Here is a 26,563-nt window from a genome sequence, read left to right as displayed (position 1 = left end):
GCCTTGGTGCTTTCATGCAGGTAGATTGGCTTGAGCTCGTGCCAGACTAACACATTCTGGGGTGAATTAGCTGTTTATATACAGTTGCTCCAGGCTGCCTCTACTGTTACTATGGGCAGGGGAAAGAGGGATGTGTCTGGGCATGATTTAGGTATCGGAAAACTCTGAAGTGTGGAAATCCCACCACTTCTATTCACCCAGCTCCCTGTGCTGACTCTTTTAGCATAGAAATACGTGTTGCTAAAACTCAGTATGAATGCACTGTGAACGCATTGGCCAAGCTCAGTCAGTTTGAGAGACTAGTATGGATTTTAGGAATATTAACTCCCTGCAAGATTCATGTAAGTGGGAAGCTGGACAGAGGACAGCTATTTCATGGTAACTCACTGAGAGAAAAGCAGTGTTTTATTATGTAGCAGGCAGTTCAAAACTTAGCAAGCAGATCAAATGGGGAAGAATATTGCAGACAGAATTGATATGATGTATGGTGCATGGAATCACTTGTTTTATTTCAGAATAAAACCTTATATCTAAGACTAGAGTGTAATAAATTTCATTTTGACAAACAGTGAGGGTGTTAGCTTTTTCTTGAGAGTATTTTCCTTGTAACCTGGGATATTTGTATCCCTGAGGAAAATCCACATTTGTACATTTGAAGGCCTGAACTGTAGTGTTGTGTGCTTAAATGAAGATTGGTATGGTATTGTATCAGTGTGAAAAAGCAACGAAGGAGCAAAGTGTTAACTTTTTTCTCTCATATTTTGCAGGTTGAACATTACGGCTTCACATATACTTGGGCCTTTTCCACTGATGTCCAACACGCAGTAGGTGTTCTACACTGTATTCAGCAGGTCCCACAGCAGCGTAGCAGCAGCATAACAGTAGTCCTTCTTTGATACAAGATGGAGGAAACATACAAAGATAGAACTTCATTAATGAAAGGGGCAAAAGATATTGCCAAAGAAGTGAAGAGGCAAGCAGTGAAAAAAGTGAATAAAGCTGTTGAAAAGGCTCAGGATGGCTACACACAGAGGTCCTACAATCGATTCCAGGATGAGGAGGATGATGATGATTACTATGTGCAAGGAGGAAATTATGGTGTTGAAGCTAACGATGATGAAGGATCAAGTGAAGCAACTGAAGGGCATGATGAAGATGATGAAATTTATGAAGGGGAGTATCAGGGAGTTCCCAGCATGGGAGGTAAAGATGGCATGGTGGCCTTAGGTCAGCCTATGCGTGATGAATATAAGGATCGTCATGAACTGGAAACAGAGAGAAAAGCTGATGAAGAAGAATTAGCACAGCAGTATGAACTGATAATACAAGAATGTGGCCATGGTCGTTTCCAGTGGGCCCTCTTCTTTGTGTTGGGAATGGCCCTGATGGCTGATGGGGTTGAAGTTTTTGTAGTTGGATTTGTGTTACCCAGTGCTGAAACAGATATGTGTATACCCAATTCTGGATCAGGATGGCTTGGTGAGTAAAGTCCTTGCTCTGTCTTTGTGTTATTACAAGTGTTGCTTACAGTATGCCTAAATACGTATTTATCAACACCAATGCTTATATAAAAATATATTTGTATTGAATATATATGATCCACACAGTGCATGAACAGCTGTATGGATTTAATGAAGATTATAATTTTATTTTTTAGACTTTTTTTTTCAGTAAGTATAAATAAATTGCTAAAACGGAAGTCTGCACAGTAAAACTTAAGAGCAGAGGATACCTTTTGTTCTCATATACAAAAGTAGACATGCAGATGAACTAATTAAAAACCAAACTAAAACAAAAAACAAAAAGGAAAACAAAAAACCCCCAAACAACCAACAATAAAAAACCCCAAAACAAAACAAAAAACAAACCACTGTCAGGGTATTGGAGTTCTGCTGGATTTATACAGGCATAATAAAGAGAAGATGATCCAACTGTCCAGAAACATACTGCATGGGAGCCATCCCAAGGGCAAAGTGGAATGCAATCTGGGAAATGCAAGAAATTCAGGGAAAATGCTGCCTAGGCTTTTCCTTCTTTTTGTCTTTTACTCCTTTTATCCCAATGACTGCTCTCTGGCCATCCAAAGAGTATGTTTATTTTGATTAGGGGGACACAGAATCAGTAGGCCAAATGGCTGAAGAAGAGCATAGGGTATCCTGGTTTTGTCTGTTCAGTTGATGGGGATGGGCTGTGTCTCATCCTATTGCCTATTCTCTCCCGCAGTGCGGCAAAGAGGCAGGCTGAGGCAGCCTTGTGTGACTTGGTGAGAGCAGCAGCGCTGTGAACAGGTCTGTGCTTGCTCTCCCTGGGCATGCTCAGGTGCAGCAGATAAAGCAAGGATCTCATGGGGCAGAGCTATGGAGAAAGGGTGTAGAAATGGTTCCCTGAGGATGAGGGGAGGTAGCAGCATGGGGGCTTTGGATGTGGCAGAAAATGTAGTATATGTGTGCAGATAAGCAGCTTAGGCCTGAAGGACCCAAACTATTACAGAAAAGGAGGATTCTTATAAAATATTTAGGAACCTTTGTCTTCTAGCAGATATACTGTTTGTTTACTGCATCCTTACAGTGCATGGTTCTGTTGCAACAGTCTCATTTTAACATAACTGATTTAAACTTAAGTCAGACTCCAGATTTTATTTCTTTGCTCACTATCAATTAGAAGGACCCTAAGATACCAAATGCATCAATATTAGATTCAGAATTTTAGATAACACAAGGCTATTTGTGCTATTTAAGTAACCCAGAAGCTTTCTGGGCAGATCATTAAGGCCATGACAGGTTGTATTCCGACATATTGATATAAGCTTTTTGGCTGTATAGGTTTCAGTAATGGGAACTGTAGTTACCCTCATTTATATCTCTAAGCCTCCCTCCATGTGAGAGGATCATGATTGGAAACAGAAGCTGAGTTATCAGATGGCTGAGTCCTTTGAATCATTCCTTGCCATTTGATCATTTGTTGTTAGAAATTAACTACTCTGTCTATTTGTACAGTGCAGTGGTTAAACGTCTAATAAAAGAAAATAAATTATCTAAGCTTTCATTGTTAAAGAGGCTGCATGCAAATAACCTGTTTGGTACTGTTTGTTTACAGAAATTTACAAACATTGTATTTGTCATGCTTCGACCTTTGAGTTTTTGGATCTGCTTCTTAAAGAAAGAAAGTGCATAAGCATGTCTATGTATAGCTATTAGGGAGCTCTAGTCAAAGAGCAGAGAGAAAGAAAAGAAACCAGAACAACTCCAAAAGGTATCACTGGAAAAATGTTACTGTGTCAGTGCAGAAAGTAACACAGAATGTATTTTATTAAATCAGCATAAGCCCAACTTGCTTTCCATGTGATTCTCCTACCCAGTACTTGCAGCTGAGGATATCCTTAAACTCTAATAATCACTTTTTATAAGTCCTCTTTATTGCTGGAAAAAAATTTGATGGATCTCAACTCCTTTAATTTGTTGTTTTTTCTTTTACTGATAACACAGTTTGTTTTACCACATGCACACTCCCAACAAGTTGAATGGTCAAAGTTATCATTGTTTTCCAGAGCAATAACAATGCAAGTGCAGCCACCACATCCCTCTGCAATTAGTTTGTATGGAGTTATGGAAAAGAACAAGGTTATGCAACATTAAGAGGGAGCTTCATGATGTTTGCACATTTAGCAGCTAACTTATCCACGTATGCAGTTCCTTCCATTTACATTAAATGCTGGACTGCGAAATGAATCTTTTCACAATTAAGATATTCTGAACACGTCAATATTCCTGGCTTCTCCTGTCAAGTTACAAGTGTGGAGAACATGGCTATAATGCTTTTCCTTTGTTACATCGCTATATAGAACTGAAATTTGGGGGAAAATATATTTTCCAAAAATAGTGTTTCATTCAAACAGTTGTGGTAAGTACTATGGAGATATCTGGTACTGGGTGTGAGAAGTGTTGACACTAAGCTGCCATGAGGCTGCCATGAGGATTTGTAGCCACCTGTTTAGGTCTGACCCATGTCAAGAAGAGCATTAAGGATTTCCCTGTTATTAGACTTCTTATGATGCTGTCCTGAGGTATGTTGGAGTGACTCCATCAATGTCTAACTAAAATTCAGTAAGCTGTTAAATACCACATAGATGTGTGTGTATATGTAAATGACGCTTCCTGACAAAATTAAGAAAACAACTCTGGAAGGCCTAGGTGTGCAAGCAATGTATTCTCATGCCTAAAATACAGAAATTGTAATGGATATCCCTGTAGCTTCCTTTTGTAATAATGTAACACTAGACTCTGTGCTGTATTAACAAACAAGTAATTCTATGCTAAAAAAGATTAGCATACAAAATCAGGAAAGAACAGAGACGAGCAGTTTCTTTCCAAATGTATATTGAAGGCATTGCAACTTGTGGTGGTTTTGTCAATAATTTCACAAAAATAATGTTACCTGCCCTTTGAGAAATATATCATAGGCTGCAATTTGTCAGTATATTGATGTACTTATGACTTGTAACAAATGTAGGTATGGAACCTTTGCAAACAGCATAACCTTCATTCCAGTGCTACAAAATATCCACAATGACAGTGAATGCTTAGTGAAAGAACTTTTATGGTACCATAACTAGGCTCTCACAGCCATGCATTTCAGTTATTTTGCCATTGTGATTTCGCATCATAATTACATTCTAACTGGGGTCTTCTAGACAGGCATAATTTTTTTTTGCATAGTTATAATTCCGTAATCTGGAGGGCTTTAATGTTGTTAAAATATTGAAGTCATGGGACCAGCCCTGGGAGTTACAGGCTGGAACTGGTGTATATAACACAGTATTTATTTTCCAGGCAATTTTCTAGACTGTGAAGAAACACACTAAGAACATGTTAATTTGTCATTTAAAAGCACTCATTGACTCAGTTGTAAAAAACTGATTTCTCGTATACTGTGCCATGATAGTTTACTAACTTAACTTGAGCTAATTAAAAACAAGTGATAATATTCATAGAGCCTACCTGTTGTTTTTTTTTTTCCTTTTATTTAGCAAGGCAATTTCCTTGTAAAAGATATTCGTAGTTAATGAGCCATACAGACTGTTTTTTCCATCTAAAAACCTCAAGTATTGTGATAAATCACTGGTCTGATAATGCAGTTATTGTGAATGTGAATAGCAACAAGCATCTTAGGAAATCAAAGGATTTTCTGAAACCCCTGTTTATTGTCAAATACTGCCCTGATGTAAAAGGTTTCTCTGATATTGTCAGAATTTAATAATCACACTTTTAATAATATTTATAGGAAAGAAAGTGCAGAGGTGATAAGTAAGTCTTTTGGCTGAAATAGTTTTCAGTCTGGGACAACAGACGACATGTCTACCCTTTCTGCATTGATTGCCAATTTGCATATTAGCTGGCTTAATGCAATGCTTCCCACATCTACTCTATTTTAAAAACCTACGTAACATAACCCAGCATAATTGTAATCCAAACAATGCTTCCTCTTACATGGGAGGAAGTGCTGCCCAGAGGCTCAGTAGTTGATGCGAAGTGCTTATAAACTCTGCTAAGGATACCAGATCATTACTATTTTCCCCCCCTTAGTTTAAAAATATTGGTTTGCCAGATATTTGCTACTTAATGTAAATCTGGTTTTGCACAAATCTTTTGCAACAGATTTATATTCAACGTGAAACTTGACAATGACAAATATAAGTCCTTTGCCTGGGAGAGAATGACACAAATCACAGGTATAGGCTAGGCACTGTCTTGCTAGGCAGCAACAGCTCTGCAGAATAGGATATAGGGCTCCTAGTAAGAAATAAGTTGATGGATCACCAATGCCTTGCAACAGTGGAAGTTAACCACAACTGGGGCTGCACTGGCAAGAGCGACCAGTAACTAGAGGGAAGTGATTACTTTCCTTTGTTACCAAAGTGAGGCCACATAGAATCAGCTATGGTTGGAAAAGACCTTTAAGATTATCAGGTCCAACCATTTCCCCAGGACCGCCAAGTCCATTGCTCTTCTCCTGAGCGTATATGGATTGTCTCTGCATCTGACAGAAATCTGGGAGCATGTGACAAAATGTCAGTGAATAAAGGACTGCAGAATCTGAGTCTGAGAGGGCCATTTCATAAATATTCAAGCGTCTAATTGCCTAGTGGGATTCTCCAACATGTCTAGGCACCTTCTACATCACTAGACACCTTGCATACTTTTTTAGAGGCATAAATATATGAACAAATCTGGAATGAAATTGTTATTCTCAGACTGTGGTTTCCATTTTGCACATTTGGATAGGTTTCCTTCATGTAATTCGTTGCTGAAGCAACAAATTTCCATTTTAGAGAGACTTCTCTTGTAGATGTTCAAACTAAACCAATCTTAAATAAAATTTTATGTTGAGCTTGCTTTGCTGTTCAGTGCTTGTGATACTCATTCATTTTTTCACTTACTAAGTAGCTGAAGGTTCTCTGTGCAGGCCAGATACTTAGACACATCACGATTTGGAGGGGAGGAGGAGCTGTTTTGGGATTGCTAATCTCTTTTGAGGACTATGATTTAATATGGAAGCTAAAGTTTTTGGTTTTGCTAATTGATGGTTAAGAAAGCATTTTATTAAAAAAATAAAAAATCTTTTTGCGAATTATAAATAAATGTATTTTTAAAGTCTGAAAATAGGCCATGAAAACTAAATGTCTTTATCTTACTGATCAATTATGATTATTCTTTTTTGTGAATTCATTAAACCATTTTTAATGAGCTTTGTTTATTCTATGTTATGTTACACCTGTGGCTTAACTGAAATTCCAACTTCAGGGCCAAGCCCAGAATTCAAAAACTGGAAACTCAGGAAGTATAACGCTGAGCAGCATACTTTCTGTTTTGCATTTCTTCTTAAAATTCAGACATTTAAGATTTTATTTCTAAAGAAAATCTTCATGCATCATGGTTTTCTCTCATCTACTTGATTTCAGTAATAGTTTTGACAGCATGGTGCTTCCATATATTATCGTGCAGAACACATGGCACTATTTATTTGAAGGTCTGAATTTGAATTGATTGTCACAAAACTGACCTTACATAGCAGTGAGTAAAATTCCTTCTGCTGCTGTTAGTAGATACTTATGTATTGCTATACAATACTGTTCTCTTTTATTGTTCATTATTACTACAGCTCACTAGATACAGATGAGATTGTTATATTCCAGTTATTAGCAGGGTACCAGATTTGTGATGACATAATAGACCACAAGTGATGTAAAATAAAGGAAAAACAGCCCCTTCCACTCTTGCATTTTACTGTTGTGTGCAGCTGGTAGATGTGCTTCTATAAAGTAAAACTTACATGGGAAGATTCATATTTTTATTGTGAAAAACGCATGGAAGTTCTTTTCTTAAAATTATTTTAGTCTTCAGGGATAGAGGAAGACATTCAGAGCTAATTTTTTAATGTGGACTCTTGGCAGTGGTATAAATTTTATTGAAGAGAGCACAGATTTCAAAATGTAAGGCACTTGTATATGGCTCTGAGAATTACTATATTCACAAGAAATGCATCTAAGTTAAGAATACTTACTGAAACCATAGCAGACCTTTGAGTGTGAGGAGTCTCACTGAAATAGCAGTGAAACTCCATTGCACTTGCAGTTAATAGTAGTAATAAATCTTTAGCAACGATAGAAAAATTTAGAAATGGAGCCACAGTCGTTGAGATGTGCACTAAATATTCCAGAGCAAGGTGAAAACTAGTCTGTAGGATTAATGTCTTCTTTCTTCAGAAGGAGATGCCAGAAATACAAATAACCTCATGCACGCTGTTCACCTCTGGTATAGTTCCATTCCCTTGCAATGACATTATTAAAGTACTCCTACTGCAGTGCTTTTTCTGTTTGCCTTCCAAAACCAATTGTTTGAGCGAGAAAAATTAAAAGAAATATCCTTTTCCATTATAAGAAGCTACATTATGTGGACCAGTGGGTATACTGATTATGTTTGCTTCTCTTTTCTGAGGGGAAAACAAGGACGGTTGAGAGAATATGCAGTGTAATCTTTGTTTGCTATGAACTGGACTAAACCTGTATCACATGAGATGTCATGGGCTTGTCACAAGACAGGAACTGGGAGCACAGATTTGAACCATTAATGGTATTCAGTTCTCTGCCCTGTTGCAAGCTCCATTATAAGCCAGTAAGGTGGTCATAGCTGCCCTCCTTTTCTGAGGTGTTGTTCCCAAACCACCTTACTGAAGCTTTGCCAACAGGGAAAACAGTGCCACCATGTCAAATGTCTTTACTCTTTTGTGGTGTTCCTGCATGCAGCTTTACTGAGGAAAACAGGCTACCAGACACCATTAACTTGTATATTCACTCTTAGTTTTTAAGAGGTTCACCATTTAACTCCTTGGGCTAAACATAATATTTCCCTAGCTCAATACCCAGTTTCAATCATGCAGCTTTAACCTGAGGAACACAATGTGAGACAACATAATTATTGCAATGCAGTCCATAACTGAGAGTCTTGCTGTTTGTATTCATGTTTAGCACAGTCAAACACTGTTTTAACCAATTTATTTTTTGAAATCTCTGTAAGTAATGTAGTAAGCACTTCTCACTTTTTTCTTTTTTTTTGGTTAAATGAACCTAACTATACCTGTGTACCTTGGAAGATGTCAGAGATCAGTCAGTGCATATGTAACTAATAAAGTAGTAGGTAACTTTTTGAGCAAAAAGTAAAATCATAGAATCATAGAATAGTTAAGGTTGGAAAGGACCTTAAGATCATCAAGTTCCAACCCCCCCTGCCATGCACAGGGATGTCTCACACTAGACCATGTCACTCAAGGCTCTGTCCAGCCCAGCCTTGAACACTGCCAGGGATGGGGCATGCACTATTTCTTTGGGCAGCCTGTTCCAGTGCCTCATATTTATTGCCAGAATGTAACACTCCTTCAAGGTTTAAGCTATAATTTCTTCAGCTGAATTAAGTGAGTTCAGTGGATATTGGGAAACTTGCTTTTATTTAAATGATGAAAAATACAGCCTGGAATTGGGATAATGTGTGTACTTGTGAAGATTGTGTGAGTAGCCAGTAGATACTTGTACATTTGACTGCTTACGGACATGCATTACCACCATGTCCAAGTATGCATATACCCTTTATTGCACACAGAATTAAAACTAAGTAATTATGTGCATGTAGTTATCTTCAAACATCTGTCTCAGAGATTGTGTCTAAAATAATTGAAAATCACTGGGCTGCTTTTTTATGTACTGCAGGTTATTTTCTGGCTCTACCTGTCCCACCACAGGTCAGTGATTTTGCCGTTTACGTCACACAAATTTATAATTCTATAGAAGTGGCCAAAAGAAGGAAGTTTCTCCCAAAGGAGAAGCCTGAGGGCCGTGGTAATTTCATACATTTAATTTGGCTGCCACCACTACTTTTTCTTCCCTCTCTCAAATGCCATGGAACCTCTGGCTGTTGATACATCATTTTTTAAATCAATGTGTCAAATGAAGTTATTTAAACCAAACATTTTATATATGATGGTGGACTCTCTTCCAAAGCCCTGTTTGGTTAATTCTGCAATGGAATTAAGTTATGATCTGCAAGCTTTCATTTATAGAAATGTTATCTTCCTCATTTGTGTATTTTTAGTTTTGATTTTTGCATTTTGCATCTAATGTTGAGCTATGAATAGAAAGAGAGGACATATCAGCTCCTCAGCAAGAAAAGTAAATATTTTCACTGTCAAGTGTTAATGAACTTCATTAAGACATGGAACAAGCATAATTTAATGGCACTTTGTCACAGCTAAGTAAATTTCTTCCTCTGTTTTTTATCTGGGGATTTCATCAATACTCTAGATGGGCACTTCGCTACCACTAGTGTAAAATGTTATTCCCTGGCTCTCTTAAACTAATGATGTTTTCGCCCAACATTTATCAGTCTTTGTTCCAGCTAGTGAGAACAAACCTAAGAGTTTTTAATGATACATAACATATGTCAAGTTATTCTAGTTTTTTTTTAATAAGTATGCTTTTCTCAGGATAAACAGGTGATGGACAAAGTGTCTTCAAAGACTCACATAAATCCATTTATCAGTCAGACAGATGTTTTTATATGACTGTGGGGGGGATTGTAGAAAGTTGGGAGAGTAATATATAGTCAGGAAATTAAGAAAATGGTGTAAAGTGACACTGGCTTTACATCCATAGTGTTAAAAAAAGGTCTATGTTCTCAAGGACAGACAAAGGTGGCCCATTTGCAAATTTATTCATGTCATGTTAGCTGGACTGAATTTATTTGCTGTATACTGGTTAGCATTCAAGAACCTCATATGAAGTTGACGGAATATGGATGAACATACCCCATGTGATCCCTGACAGTCTATTGTGCTCTATATTACTTTTTTCTGGCATTTGTCAGACCTGCTTCTTTTCACGGAGCACAAGTATTTTCCAAATTCACTAGAATTCAAGGCAATTTTCAAGGTTGGTTCTGAAGTTGCCAGTAGCAAGTCTTGTTAGACAGAGATCATGAGCTGATAGATACAGTCATCTAAACAATTTTCCAATTAGTCAGTATAACTGTGCCTCTGGCACTGTTGTAAATACGTAACTAAAAAGCTTGTTTAGCATCACCACCACTTGCAGGAGTATTGGCACCATATAGAGGATTATTCTGATCTGTTATTCTTCTTTCTGACATTGGATTAGTTAATCTATTTCATTGACTCTAAATGAGAAAACAGAAAAGAGATGTGGGACCATTAGCAACAGAAGTTTCCTTTTTCCTTTATGCTGTTGTGTGCTAGGTGAGGTAGACCGAGTCTCTTCTCAGCACTTCAGAAGATGTGTGAGTTTCAGGCACTTACTAATTTTGGTCACCTGTTCCTGATGAGGTTAAGAATAATTCAGTGTCTTTTACAGAAACCAGTGGAAGGTTGGTTTGTTTTTTGGGTTGGTTTGTTTTTTGGTTTGGTTTGGTTTTTGGCTTTTTTTTTTTTTTTTTTTTTTTTGTAATTTCTCTTTTCCCATTTCTCTTTCATTTTCTTTTTCTTTCATTCTCTTTTCTTTCATTTCACTGGAACGAAAATGGCAACAGCCATTGTATAGATGAAGCAAAATAAAAAATGTTTCCTCCCATTTACAAGGAAAGAAGTTTACACAGTACTGGAATATAGTTATAAGGAGAGTTAATGGTTTGTTAAAGCCAGGAGAAATAATAACTGTTAGCTTTAATATTATACACATACCTTTACTAGAAGCCTAGTTTTATTAATTAATTCTTAGCACCATGTGCTTTGATTTCCTGAGTTGGATGCATCTATTATTAATGTAGGTGTATCTACTTTGGGTTTTTTGTTTTAATTCCACATTAATGAACAGTTAGCTATATTCACGCACTTACCTGTTTTGAGTCAGAAGAAGGACTAGGCAAATAAGAGATTAACATTCAGGCAGTAAAACATGTAGCCAAAATGAAGAGTTTTTATATGAAATAAGATGATTAATGTATATTATTGTGTGGGCAATTTAAAGCTTTAGTGAAGTATATTTTTTTACTTTGAAATCTAATTAATCCTAGCACATTGCACCATGCTATGCACTATTCAATCATATGCAACATTTATAATCATTCTAATTCTCAGGATTGCCATGGAAGCGCATTTCAAATTGCAAAGTCACAGTGATTTCTAGCATGACAGGGTCAATTCAGAGATGGGCAAAGAATGAATTTAGCAGCTAAATCTGAGAGCAGAAAAATCCAGAGGAACCTCCACAGTTGCAGTGGAAGAAAACTGGAATTAGTGGTATTAGGACAGCTTAACTAGGTATGTTTTATCTGAAGCTTGTCTGTTAGGATTTTCTCACTAATGTCAGAGGGAAATGTTGGATCAAATGAGAAGATACTGTGATAATAGTATGTTCAGTGATAGCAGCTAAGGAATCTGTCAACAGCTTCTCATCATCACCTGGGATTACACTGGTTTTTGATAAAGTCTGTGCTCTATATATTGCATATTGCAACTACTATCTTGTAAAATATTGTTTATATACCAGATTGGCTGGTTCTTACAGCCCTGTGTTACTAAATTTGAGTGCTGATTGACTGATTATTTCTGTTGTGTCAAGGAAGTAGTGCTTTAGTCTTTTTTCTGTAATGCATGGTTGATATGGCTAGTCAAGAAACAGCAGTATGAAATGGTGTGCTGCTGCTTGTACAATAGTTGCTACCAGTATTCAGTCTGTAAATAATTCTAATGAAGAAAATGGAAAAGCTTGGATCAATCTTTTTTATTCTGTGAAATCTGGTTATTGACATGATAACATTCTTAAAGCAGAAGCAATGATGACAATGTACTGCAAAGGTACTGGTTTACCATATTCTCCATTTTTACTGCCTTATCAGAAAATACAGCTGTGAAGAAAATTTCCCATCCTAGCTAGTAATCTATTACCTGTCACAATCTCTGCAGTTGCTGAGCTTCTTCTATGCATTTATTAATTTATCCAGTTTCGATCTGAGGATAAGCAGGAGCAGTTATTCCTTTTGTTATTACAGTGTTTCAATTAAAATACTATCTAAGTACACAGGAAACTCATCTGTTAAGACAGAATATTATTTCATTAATAAAAGAAATATGTATCAGTACACCCACTTGTATAAGTTTAGATGTATTATAAGGTGAATGTCTTTAGAACTGTAACAAGAATTAATAGCATAGACTCTCAAAGCAAGGTAATACTATATTTTTCAAAATTAACAGATGATGTAAAGGTGCAGAGCTAAATCACCTTGCTCTGAATTAGTCTCATTAGCTGAACGAGAGGAAACATGGAGGCAAAATGTCAACTTTTTTCCTGTTGGAATTAAATTAAGCCTTACACCATAAACACTTTAGGTTGTAAATTTCACGCCTGAGATACAGGAAGCTACTGAAAAATAGAAATATTAGACATATAAATTTAAGAAAAGATGCCAGAGGAAAAAAAATTAGCTAATACATAAATGAAATTTGTGTGAATGATTTTTGTGGGACCTTTTGACTTTAATGTGGATGATATTTCCATTATAACACTGGAAAAACCTTCGGTCAAACCTTTCCAGCTGTGAGTTTTTATCTCTGAAATTTCCACTGGAGTTGCTTCAAGATTTGAAAATATATGCAAGTTGTTTTTCTGGGAAAAACAAAAAAAAAAAAAAAAAAAAAAGGGTGGGGGGAGAGGAATGTGGTTGGTTTGTTGTTTTATTTGATTTCATGGGAAGGACAAAACTGTTCTCATTTTTCCTTTCCTCTCAAGAAAAGAAAAAAAAAGTCTTCCTGGCTTATATTTGACCTTTATAAAAACACAACTGGTTGATGAATTTGGATAGCCATGCGATAAGACTGTTTTCACTTTAGTCTCAAAGTTAAGTCAAAACAAATATATTGTAGGTATTTGTTGGTCTGAAGTTTTTTTGACCTAAAATTTTGTATTGCCAAATTTTGTCTTGCGTTAGGTGCTTTCTGCTTTCTGTATATGCCTTAAGTCCCATTCACTTAGTTTCAGTTGTATTACAACTATCTTGGAGGTTCCATAGTGTGCTTTTATATCTATTACCCTTTCTGAGTTAAGTTCTAGGGAAATTTGGACTTGATCCTTTTGAAATGTGCAGGTTTCCCCCCTACCTAATTTTATTTCCATGTAATAGTTTGAACTTTTTCTAGGCTCTATCTTTGTTTTGTATTTGTGAGGCTACTCTTTAAAAGTAGAGTGCTTGTTTACCTCATGGCAATTTTCCTTTGATTGAACAATCATCAAAATATTCACCTCATACTATTACAAACCTGTATTGTTTGAGTCACTTACTTGTGTTGCTGATTATTTTTTCCCCTCTATTACCTTAAAGATCATAAATAGGTTTGCACATAGAACTGTTGGGTTATTTGAGTTACTTGTAATTTCATTTTCATATCTACACTGGTCAACAGAGTATGATTTTACATTTGCTCAGCTTTACTTAAAGTTCCATTTTGCTGACTTTTATGGTTAAGTTTCTCTATTGCAGTTCTTCAGTATTGTAAGAAAACCAGATACAGTTAATTTAATTTCTATTTATGTGAAATTTCTGGATTTGTATCAGATTGGATATCATCAGATGTTTTGTAGGTATATTTTAAAGTGATATAAGGAGTTGCTTCCTAAAAAGGTATGCAAAAGCTAGAAGGTCTTTTATGTGAAGACTTGTCACTTCAGAATTATTACTATTAGAGAGCTAAAAATACAGTTACTCAGTTGCAAGTCACGCTCTAAGGTACAAGAGTCACTGTAGTGTGAGATACACACTACAAAATTTTATATTGAGACTGAAGAGCTTTAACATTTTTAAATAGCTTTATGCTTCTAATCTATTTAAACAGATAAGCCCTATTACCAGGATTGCTAAAAATAATTCTAATAATCTAATAGTAAGTAGAACTTGACAGTTTGTAAATATATATTAAGAAGAAGAGCAAAAAGCTTCAAAGCAAATATGTAATTAAGCATCTGCATTAGAGAGTATGAAATAGCAGATTGAAGCCTGTCTGCAGCTGTCCTGAAAGGGAATGCAGAAGGAGTGGATTAGTCTGAAGAGTAGTAATAGAAAAAGAACCTTATATGCTTTGGCATTAAGGGATTTTATGGCACATAATTAAGTAAGAGCAATCATTTAACATCTGAAGTTAAGACACAAAATAATTGCTGTTGGAATCGCTAGCATTTGGATAAAGGAAATCCATGGCTTGAGAAGTCTTGAACTTCCAAAGAGTCATGCAAAATTTTTATTTTAGTTAACATGGAGGCTGGCTTACATGTTTGTTGGAAAACAGTACCCGTTGACTTTTTCAGATGTCTGAACAATGGACAGTTTTACTCCTTTAACCATTAAGATCTACACCTTAAATGCAGAGCTTATTGTTCCACTACTTCAAGCACTGTTTAGAGAAAAGAAGAAATATTTGTTATAGAGGAATATTATTTTATGGTAGTTCTTTATGTAAGGATCATTGAATCATAAAATCATAGGATGGTTTATGTTGGAAGGAGCTTCTAAAGGTCATCTAGTTCCAATCCCCCAGCCATGGGCAGGGACATCTTCTACTAGACCAGGATGCTCAAAGCCTCATTCGGACTGGCCTTGAACACTCCCAGGAATGAGGTATCCACAGCTTCTCTGGACAACCTGTTCCGGTCTATCACCACCCTCACAATAAAGAGCTTCTTAATATCTAATCTAAATCAACCCTCTTTCAGTTTGAAGCTGTTTTAATTTCATTTAAAGCAGAAGCAAACTGGTTAATATTCAAGGATCACCACCTCAGAGCTCAGTAGCAATGAATCCCGACAAAGAGGAAGTCAGGCAAAAATGCCAGGAAGCCCATGTGCATGAACAAGTAGCTCCTGAACAAACTCAAGCACACAAGAAAACCTACAGTTGGAGGAAGCAAGGACAAGTAGCCTGGGAAGAATACAGAGAAATTGTCTGAGCAGCCACGGATTAGGTTCGGAATGCTAAAGCCCCGATAGAATTAAATCTGACCAGGGGCATCAAAGGCAACAAGGAAAACTTCTGTAAGTATATTTGCAATAAAAAAAAGTCTAGGAAAATGTGAGTCCTCTCCAGAAGGTAACAGATCTGGTTACCTGGGATATGGAAAAAGCTGAAGTACTCAACAATGACATTTTGCCTTAGTCTTCATCGTCAAGAGCTCCAGCCACACCACTGAAGCCACAGAAGACAAAGGTATGGACTGGGAGAGTGAAAACCCACCTGCTGTAGGAGAAGATCTAAGGAACCTGAAGATGCATAAGTCCATGGGACCTGATGACATGCATCACGGGTCCTAAGGGAACTGGTGGATGAGGTGGCTAAGACACTGTCTATCACTGGAACAGTTTGCCCAGAGAAGCTGTGGATGCCTAATCACTGGAATTGTTCAAGGTCAGGTAGGACAGGGCTTTGAGCAACCTGATTGTTTAGTGGAAGGTGTCTCTAACCATGGCAGAGGGGTTGGAACTAGATGACCTTTAAAAGCTCCTTCCAACACAAACCATTGTATGATTTTATGATTCTATTACCTACAAAGAGAGACAGAAAATACCAAAAAGAAGACAGGAAAATACACTGAAAGAGGTATCATTGGCAGCTACAATAAGTTCAGGATGGAAGGGATCTCTTGGGGGGGAAGGAGAGGGATTGTGAAGCATCTGCAAGGCAATTAGGACAAAATTCAAGGTTATTATAATGGAAAGAATAAGCTAATGTTGCAATTCAGAAATCAGCTTATTATAGCAGTTTATTGATAGAAGGAGAATATTATTTTAAGCGGTAGCTTTTGAATGCTGTTCAGAAGAATTACATGGGTATAAGAAAGGCCAAAGCACAGAACAGTGACTTGGCATTAAAAAGAAAGGTTAATGTTTTTAACTGTCAAGACTTGAAAACTTTTTTTAACACTTAAACAGGGGAAGTTTAGATTGGATATAAGGAAGAAATTCTTTACTGTGAGGGTGGTGAGGCACTGGAATGGGTTGCCCAGGAAAGTTGTGAATGCTCCAATCCTTTGCCGTGTTCAAGTCCGGGTTGGACAGAGCCTTGGACGGCATCGTTTAGTGTGAGGTGTCCCTGCCCATGGCATGGGGGTTGGAACTAGACGATCTTAAGGTCCTTTCCAACCCTAACTGTTCTATGATTCTATGATTCTATGATTCTATGATTGGCCTTCTCTGAGTATTTCTAATATTAGAGTGTTTACTGGGAAAGCCTAACAAGATTTATATATGAAAGATTATATGGAATTTCACTTTAAGAGTAAAAATTAACCATTTTATTTTCCTTTTAAAATAAGTCTGCTGTCAGTGCAGCTACTGAATTTTGCTAATTTCTTTCAACTAATATCGACAAGTAAGCATCAGGTCTGCTGGATGTAGTTTCCAAACTGCTTTGGAGTACTGGTCTATCTGGAGCGTGGTACTGTAACCTTACCTACAAAAGAGATCTTAAAGCAGTTCAGCAAATATGTGAAGCAACTTGCCAAACTTCACCTCTTTAGGAACAGAAAGTGTATGAGCAATGTGTGCATTTACAGGAAAATTTCAACTATTGGAATAAAAATTTCTGATCAGAATGAAGGAGCAACCTGATAAATGTCTGTTGCTGAACAACTCTAAACAAGAAAGAATATTGTAGTCTCTGTGTCCTTCCTAGGCTGAAAAGAAGAGCAAAAATATCAGTAATTCTGCAAATTCTGGATTGACCTACATTCTTACTAATATCCTTTGATGAAAGGCAAAGGTCCCAGAATAGATAGAAAATGTTCATTGATAAAAGTTGTTTTGAGAGGACATTTAACTGTTGTTCCTAATGAGCTTGTTGCTCTTGCTTACTTAAAGGGGTAGAATAGAATAGAATATAATCATAGAATAGAATCATAGAATAGTTAGGGTTGGAAAGGACCTTAAGATCACCTAGTTCCAACCCCCTTGCCATGGGCAGGGACACCCCACACTAAACCATGCCACCCAAGGCCTCATCCAACCTGGCCTTGAACACCGCAAAGGATTGGAGCATTCACAACCTCCCTGGACAACCCATTCCAGTGCCTCACCACCCTCACACTAAAGAATTTCTTCCTTATATCCAATCTAAATTCAATCTAAATTTCCCCTGTGTAAGTTTGAACCCATTACCCCTTGTCCTGTCATTACAGTCCCTGATGAATAGTCCATTCCCAGCATCCTTGTAGGCCCCCTTCAGATACTGGAAGACTGCTATGTCTCCATGCAGCCTTTTCTTCTCCAGGCTGAACAGCCCCAACTTTCTCAGTCTCTCTTCATACAGAAGGTGCTCCAGTCCCCTGATCATCCTCGTGGCCTCCTCTGGACTTGTTCCAACAGTTCCATGTCCTTTTTATGCTGAGGACACCAGAACTGCACACAATACTCCAAGTGAGGTCTCACGAGAGCAGAGTAGAGGGGCAGGATCACCTCCCTCGACCTGCTGGTCACGCTCCTTTTGATGCAGCCCAGGATATGGTTGGCTTTCTGGGCTGCGAGCGCACACTGCTGCCGGCTCATGTTCATTTTTGCATCAACCAACACCCCCAGGTCCTTCTCTGCACGGCTGCTCTGAATCTCTTCTCTGCCCAACCTGTAGCTGTGCCTGGGATTGCTCCGACCCAGGTGTAAGACCTTGCACTTGTCATGGTTAAACTTCATAAGGTTGGCATCAGCCCACCTCACAAGCGTGTCAAGGTCCCTCTGGATGGCATCCCTTCCCTCCGGCGTATCAACCGAACCACACAGCTTGGTGTCATCGGCAAACTTGCTGAGGGCGCACTCAATCCCACTGTCCATGTCACCGACAAAGATGTTGACCAAGACCGGTCCCAACACCGATCCCTGAGGGACACCACTCATTACTGGTCTCCAGCCGGACATCAAGCCATTGACCACAACTCTTTGCATGTGGCCATCCAGCCAGTTCTTTAGTAATTAATGCTCCAGTGATGAGCAGCAGTGGATTTGTCAAACTGTCCTGAGGGACTCATGGAGAAGATGGTCAGTCTAGAAATATCCTGCTCTTATATTAAGTTGGCTAAAAAAGGCAGCTGCAGAAAAAACGGATTTGCTGGTGTTGGTAACAATCAAAGGCAAAGGACATGGATGCAAACGGCATACTCACATAGACAAAGTAAAATTCTCTATCTTGTTAATATTAATTTCACACAATGTGTCTTCTGTTGAATGTTTAAAATGATGTGTCACAAGGAAGCAGCAGCGGGAACTGCTTGTACAACACATGAGCAGGAACAGGGATATTTTGGGGTGCATGAGACCCTGCAGATGTCAGGACTTCAAATGTTAACATCTAGAATTCCAAGCATGGAAATACTGATGAGTGACCTCTATATTAATATGCAATTAACAAAGCCCAGGCATTTAAGTGTTGCGGGTTTTTTTCCCAGCTTTCTTTCTATTCCGACTGCCTGCTGCAAGGCAGAGGTCTTTCTTTTGGAGACCAGAATTTTACAAAACAGCAATTTGAGCCCAGCAGAGTTGCTGGGGAATTTGTCTGTTCTTGTGGCTGTCTGAAAAGTGACACAGTTTGGATTACTAGTACTTTAGCTGCTTCCAGATACTTAATGTTTAATTCCTGCTCTGTAGTAGACATCAAAGATGACAGTAACTCCTAGGTAGATAAAAAGCGAACTGGGAAGTTCAGTATGAAAGTAGGTGGAAAAAGAATTACATGTATCAAATAAAATAGAAATCTGGTTGATTCTGTCCATAGCCTGGGATATACCTTTTCTTCTGACAGTGTGCTCATTGCGTTGTGCATCTTTGCAGATGTCCCACAGAAGATTTTTCCCTGGAAAGGAAGTGATGCACAATATGCTACATGTGAATGGTTAAAATGTTAAATATTTCAACTTACCTTTCTGTGGGAAAATACTTCATGTTGAAAACATCATTAATGTAAAAAAAAAAAATAAAAAAAAATCACCCCATAGTATTTTTTCCTGTCCCATTTTCGTATACGTAGCTAAACGAATATATCTGTACAAAAATCTTTGGGAAACAAACAAACAAAAAAATGAAACAACAAAACCCACAAACCAAAACATTCCAGTGCTTTTCTATATACAGGACAGTGCCTTTTTAAATAAATCAGTATACTGCCGTAGTAGAGAGAAGAAAAGTAGAGAGAAAAAACTAATCAAGCTGGACATCTTTGGTTCTATAGATCTCAAATGGAAAGTGCCTGTTTCATGATATCCAGGCTCAGCACATCTTACTCCCAGTGTCTAAACCACTACAGAACTGCTTATATTCTAGAAATGTTCAGACAATTTGTTTCTGTAGGGGAAGTTATAATTTTTGCAATGCTTAACATGAATGCAGTTTATTACTGAGGAAGCAGTGGCATTCTTTCTCCCCATCAGTCTTATCTGCCACTATTTTAATTGTTTTAGCTAGGGGCACCTTGTTTAATAATTATAGTAAGCTTCAGTGTGTCTGGTAACAGATGACAAGGCACAGTAGGTAATCTGTTCTCACTAGATATATTTGCAAAAATGTGCATATAATTTATATTCACTGAGAAAGGAGAAATCCAGCTATATACTGTTTGTTTTGTCAATATAGAAGGTCAACTATTTCTGGTCTGATCAATTATGGTCAGTTATGTAGCTCACAAAACATCTTTCTTTTTGTGTATTGCAGGTAGCATAGTGTACCTGGGGATGATGGTGGGGGCATTCTTCTGGGGAGGCTTGGCAGACAAGGTGGGAAGGAGACAGTCACTCCTGATATGCATGTCTGTCAATGGATTCTTTGCCTTCCTTTCATCATTTGTCCAGGGCTATGGCTTCTTCCTCTTCTGTCGCTTGTTTTCTGGATTTGGGTAAGCTTCTCTGGTTTTGTTCCTTTCCACAATTTTTTGTGTTAATAAAACTTTACTGTTTGTAAAAGCATATTATTTAATGTAGAAATATAGTCTGTGTCAAGAGTGAGAGAATTAAACAAGGTAGCTACTATACCCCTAAACAACATAATAACAATAACCTGAAGGAGAAGAATAATAATTTTAGGGGAAAGACACAGACTGCAAATTGTGAAATTGAGTTTGCAACAGACTTGTTTTGTGAACTTGATTTATTTGCTTAACTCTTTTATGCCTCCGCTTCTCTATGTGTTGTTTGTTCAGTCAGCAAAATAATACCCTCCTTACACGTGTACTGTAAGATTTCAGTAATATTTGTAAAGTTTCTCATGTCTTTGTGTACATACTATTGTTTATAATACCACTGAAGTCAAGACTATCAGATTTAAAACAGGGTCCTGGAGTGTGCCAGATGTTATGTTCTCTCCATAAGAATGGGTTTTGTGACTCTGGTTTTGCTTTACTTTTCATTTAAATAACTCCTCAGTTGTTGGAAATGTTTACGATATTGGTAATGGTCAATTAAGTTTATAATTTTAAACTTACATGAGCAGAGATTGAGATACAGAAGTAGATTACTATGAGAAAGCTTCTACCTTTACTACACCGTTGGATAATTGAGAGTGCTGTTCTGCAGAGCAGTTAGTTTAGCACTTCTGGTAATTCCTTGGCTCAGATCAAAACTCTCAGTTACAATTTCATTTCACACCACTATCAATTTTTAGGATGCTGAACAGACAGGAGCTGGTGAGAGCACAGTATGCTGATTGTGAAGCCATGCACATGAAGTCCACTGCTTCTATGGTTTGTTGGCTGTAGTTTATGTGACCACAGTGCACTAACACTGTTGTGTGATGTTTGCAGTTTTAGAAACCCCTTGAACTGGTCTGAAGCAGGGTTGGACTAGACACTCAAAATACCAAAAAGAAGTTACTACAGCATTAAGTATTATTAAACAGTTTTAGGAATGAGGGTAGAAGGACAAAGGTAGAGAGGAAGGAGATGTGAGGAGTCTTCTTTCTAGAAGAATCCACTTACTCACCAAATCGTCAAATATGACTTTAAGAGAGATCAAGAGGAAATGGCAACTCTTCCAATTCTTAAAAAACTTAGAAAGACAAACAAAAAAATCCCATCCAGCTTCTTTACTTGTTTTTCATATTATAGGCTACTCTCAATTTCAGGTATTAGTTTTCTCTCTCCACAGAGAAATCTTGCTCATGTTGCATGACATTTTCAATCTTCCATGACCCTCTCAAAGACCAGAAGCTGCTTGTGTATCTGCTTATTGGGCTTATATACTGCCCAGTTCATAAGGGCAATACTGGACCCTTGTGCCACAAAGGTTTGTCTATTGTGAGGCAGGTTTGTGACACTGTCAGTTTCCCGGATTTTCCCTCTTGGGACATATGACAAAATATGTATTTGTCATGCCTCATGCTAAACTTGCCTGCAGGGTCTCCTTATCACCTATAGCTGTAGCTTTTTCAGTAACATGCGGTGCCTGTAGCTTTACTTGTGATAAATGTACGTCCTGGGTTAGGAGGCATGTTCTATTGTGTACCCAGCTTATGATTTGAAAGAACAGGCCCTTCAGCTCTTTATCTTACACTTGTTTTGATCTCCACTTGTCTGAAGTTCTCCTACCTCATCTTTGAGAACTGCATCAATCGGTAATAGATAATTTGGCAACTACATTTTAAATACACCCCCCCCCAATCAACAAAACCCCAACCAAGCATAAAACAAAACAACCAAACAATGACAACAAGAACCCAAGACACGATGAGCTACAAAGTCATTCCTTGTCCTGGTTTCAGCTGGCATAGAGTTAATTTTTTCTTAGTGCTTAGTTGCTGGCTGGTGTTAAACCACAGCAGTCGTCATAGCAATTACTGGAGAGAAAGATGCTTGGCTGGCTCACGTTTGCTGTTTTCTTCAAAGACCAGACTTCTGTTCAGAATAACCCCTTTAAGCTGGTTATCAGAGTAGCATTATAAAAGCCACGAGGTTTCTAAAACTGGATCTGTGCTTCATACCCTTAAGATGAGGGGAATCTCATCCTTTTTTTTTCTGCTTTCACTGCTTGCCTGTGATGATGTAGTTTGGCACCAGACTTTGCATGTTTGGTGCTCTTCTTTTTCATCTGCTCAGTGGCCCTCAGAGGAGACTTACTTTTCACTTAACAGCCATATTCAAGATGGTATTTGTGTCATATCTGCCTTTCCTCTGTTTTTCAACCCCGCCTTGGGTATGATATTGTGCTGAGAGCAGCTGTAACAGCAAACAGACACATCATATGCCAAGCACCAAGAAAGAAGGGAGAGGCTAGAATGTTCCAGCTACAGAGGCAGCAAAGCAAATCTTTTCACTTTTAAACACATATATGCCACTGTTAGAGCATGCATCTTACATGTATCTGTTTCCAGATACTTTGCATCAGCTGCTGTGAAAGAAGCCAGTATCACTCTCTTAGAAACTCTCAGAAGTTTGTGCCAGCTTTGAAGCCCTATCTTCTTGCAGTATGACAGGAAATTTGCTTAAAGAGATCTTGAGCATTTATTGCATTCTTTACTACATCCTGTAGCTCACTGGGGTGAGACTGACTGGCCTGTAGTTCCCTGGATCTCCCTTTTTTCCCTTCTTAAAAATGGAGGTTATGTTTCCTCTTTTCCCAGTGGGAACTTCACTGGACTGCCATGACTTCTCAAATATGTTGGATAGCGGCTTAGCCACTTTATCCAGCAGTTTCTTCAGGACACACAGATGCAACTCATCAGGTCCCATGGACTCAAACACCTTCAGGCTCCTTATATGGTCTTGAGTCTGATCTTCTCCAACAGGGGATGATTCTTCATTCTCCCAGTCCCTACCTTTGACTTCTGAGTGCTGTGGCTGAAACACTCACTGTTGGAGATCAAGGCAAAAGTCATCTTTGAGTAGCTTAGCCTTCCCCCTATCCTGGGTAACCAGTCGCCTCTTACCTTCTGGAGAGGGCCCACATTTTCCCCAGTCTTCCCTTTTTTCACTGATGTACCCCTATACCTCTCTTACCAAAAGAGTTGGCTTTATTCCAGTAATTTTGTCGAATCAGGGAGCCCAAATGTGAAATAGGAATAATTGTAAGTAAAAAATTTAATTATGTGTTTTAAATGCCAAATAGTATTGTTACTCAAATTGAAGAAGAGCTTTTTGAAGAGCCAAAGAATTATCTGGAAAATTTCATATCATTCAAAGTCAATAAAATATTAAGAAGTGTTCAGAAGATATAATATCATTTAGATGTATAGAGTTTAAACTGGTCTATTATCTGCCAGATAATATAAAAATAGACTAAGAAGCATAAAAAATAAAAACATTATCTGATAGAAGTTTTTATTTATAAAAAATACTGCAAAACAGATTCTTCTCAGATTTTGTTTGAAGTGTAAATGTGTTTATACAAGTAAACTGCTCAGGGAAAATACTCCCTTCAAATACTTACATTGTATCTGAAAAACCTATAACTAGTAAAAATTTTGCATGCAAAAAAGTGTTTAGAATTCAAAACAGTTTCAATAATACTAAGATACTGCTGGATAAAGGATATTGAAGGATATGAAAGTCTGAAAGGTAAACTTAAGCTAGTGAAAAGAATAAAGGAATCTTGAACAGTCTGCAAAATCATTTCCTTTTACAGAAAATATTATCAGAACTGTGATTCTTTGATTGATTAATCCACAATCAAAATTCTAAAGGAACTCGAACCTGAAAGGCTGGTAAAGGTCTAGGAGGACTTTACACATGGTTTCCTACTGTCGTGGTTTAAGCCCAGTCGGGGTTTGGGTAGCTGCTGTACTTGTCGCTGGAGTAGCTGCACTGTCTGTTGCTTTGCCATCAGATCCAGAGACATTATTTTCCCTTTGAAGGTGCTGGATGGTGTTGAACAGGTTTCTGTAAGCATAGGCCAAGCCCCAGCACATTGCCATGATTTGTCCCTCTCTGGTATGGCCAGAATGACAACACACCTCATTTAAACATTTTACTAATTTTTCTGGATTTTGTACTTGTTCAGTGGTGAAGTTCCAAAGCACTGGAGGGGCCCACTGGCCTAGATACTTGCCCATACTATCCCACACACCCTGGCACTCATGACTGTCCAGCCTCAGGGAAACTCTCTTGGTCCTCCTGTATCGTCATCTAAACCTAGACAAGGCCCGAACCTGACTCTGCTTAACTCTGGAGATCAGACAAAATGGTCATGGATAAAACACGCTCTGTATGTGTGCCAACATGGTGATCCCCATCACAATCAGCAAACAGGTCTCAAGGGTACCTAAAGGCCATTCAAACCTTCAGAACTCTCAAATGATGCTGCAAACGGTCTGGTGTATGTAAGGGAATGTCTCCTTCACAGGTTGACCACCCAAGGACGGGAAAAAAGATGTGTAATTGCTAAACACTTCTATTATATACCTCCCAAAGTATAGAGGTGGTGACCACACTGGGAATGCAAGCCAGATCAGTTTCATGATCAATGAGTCTATTGTATTACAAGTCATTACCATAAAGTACAATGAAACAAGAACCTCAGGCCAAGGCCCCCAGCTGATAAACACTAACACACAAATACCGGCTGTAAGTAAGGTACGACATGCTGAAACTGTGAGATCAAGAGCAACAACTTTGACAGCCAATAAATCAGCGTTGTAACGAGTGACTATTAATCCAAAACACTGAATGCTTATCACAAATACGATTAGACACACTCTGGTCAGATCTGTTGTTATCTCAACCCTTCATGCCTCATGTTGGGTGCCAAAAAGAGCTGTCATGGTTTAAGCCCAGTCGGCAACTCAGTCATGCAGCTGCTCGCTCACTTCCCCCCCTCCTCCACCCTGCTCCCGGAGGGATGGGGAGGAGAATCAAAAGAATGTAACTCCCACTGGTTGAGATAAGAACAGTCCAGTAACTAAAGTATAACACAAACCACTACTGCTGCCACCAATAATAATAATGATAAGGGAAATAACAAAGGAAGAGAATACCACCCGCCGACTGATACCCAGCCCAACCCAAGCAGTGATCTAACCCTTCCAGGTAACTGCCCCCAGTTTATATAGTGGGCATGTCCTGCTGTGGTATGGAATACCTCTTTGGTTAGTTTGGGTCAGGTGTCCTGTCTCTGCTTCCTCCCGGCTTCCCCTCCTCCTTGTCAGAGCATGAGACTCAGAAAGTTCTTGGTCAAAGTAAACATTACCAAACAACAACTAAAAATATTGGTGTTATCAGCGCTGTTGCCAGGCTGAAAGTCAAAAAACCAGTATTGCAGCAGCTACTAAGAAGGAGAAAAAATGACTGCTACTGCTGAAGCCAGGACACCTACAAAGGAAAAAGACCTAGACAATAAACTGTGAGCTGTATGCGTCATCAACCATGTGGGAAATGTGCAAAGATTTATCATCAAAAACCACCTTGTTAGATCTGTCTTTGAAATTGTCAAAGGTTTCTCTAATACTAGAACATGATTCATAACATCACTGTTAACTTGAATGGAACTGGAGTTGTTGCCTATTTTACATTGCCACTGTGAGGTATTACAGATGTAGTTATTAACTAAAAGCTATTAAGAAGCCCTTTTCCTGCCCACTGCCCTTTGTGAATCACTGTCTGTCTTGAGATGTACTATCATATAATGTTTCTTTTCTAGACTATACTTCACTAAATCGGAGATTCACCGTCAAGACAGCTTTCCTAACCATACTTCAGAAATACCTCTAAAGATGCTTGCAGTACTCCTTCCACATTACTAGGAACTACTAAAAAGTGCTGGTGTCAATGTAGTAACACTAAACTCATCATTTAGATCTTTCATTGAATTCTTCACATTCTTATGTGAATCAAGAGTTAGCAAAAATCCAAAACCATGGTTGGAGGTTTTTTAAACTAGCAGTTTTGAGGTGATAGCTTGTGCAAATCCACCCATGCTGACTTTTAATACTACTTTCATATATCATGTGTAGTGCCAAGAAACTCTTACCAAGAAACTCTTGTATATCCCCTTCTTTTAATGGCCAAGACAGGAAGGACATGCAAGCAGCCCAAATACATAACTGTAAAATGTTCCA

The 26,563-nt window shown here is 38.2% G+C and overlaps 1 protein-coding gene across 1 annotated transcript in view; it reads left to right on the top strand.

Annotated features, from left to right (window-relative positions):
- Positions 1–902: 902 nt before the first annotated feature.
- The window catches only part of SV2C (synaptic vesicle glycoprotein 2C), a gene marked incomplete at both ends in the record, with an annotated part of 81,176 nt that continues 55,515 nt past the window's right edge, over positions 903–26,563 (top strand). Inside the window, 2 exons of the mRNA XM_080637096.1 lie at positions 903–1,483; positions 20,241–20,417. Of these exons, the coding sequence (XP_080493222.1) occupies positions 903–1,483; positions 20,241–20,417 (758 nt within the window). The remainder of the gene's footprint in view (positions 1,484–20,240; positions 20,418–26,563) is intronic.

This window comes from Psittacula echo, assembly GCF_963264785.1.
Source record: "Psittacula echo genome assembly, chromosome: Z".
Taxonomy (NCBI): domain Eukaryota; kingdom Metazoa; phylum Chordata; class Aves; order Psittaciformes; family Psittacidae; genus Psittacula; species Psittacula echo.
The sequence above is the reverse complement of the archived record's forward strand: the minus strand, read 5'-3'. Positions and strand labels throughout refer to the sequence as shown.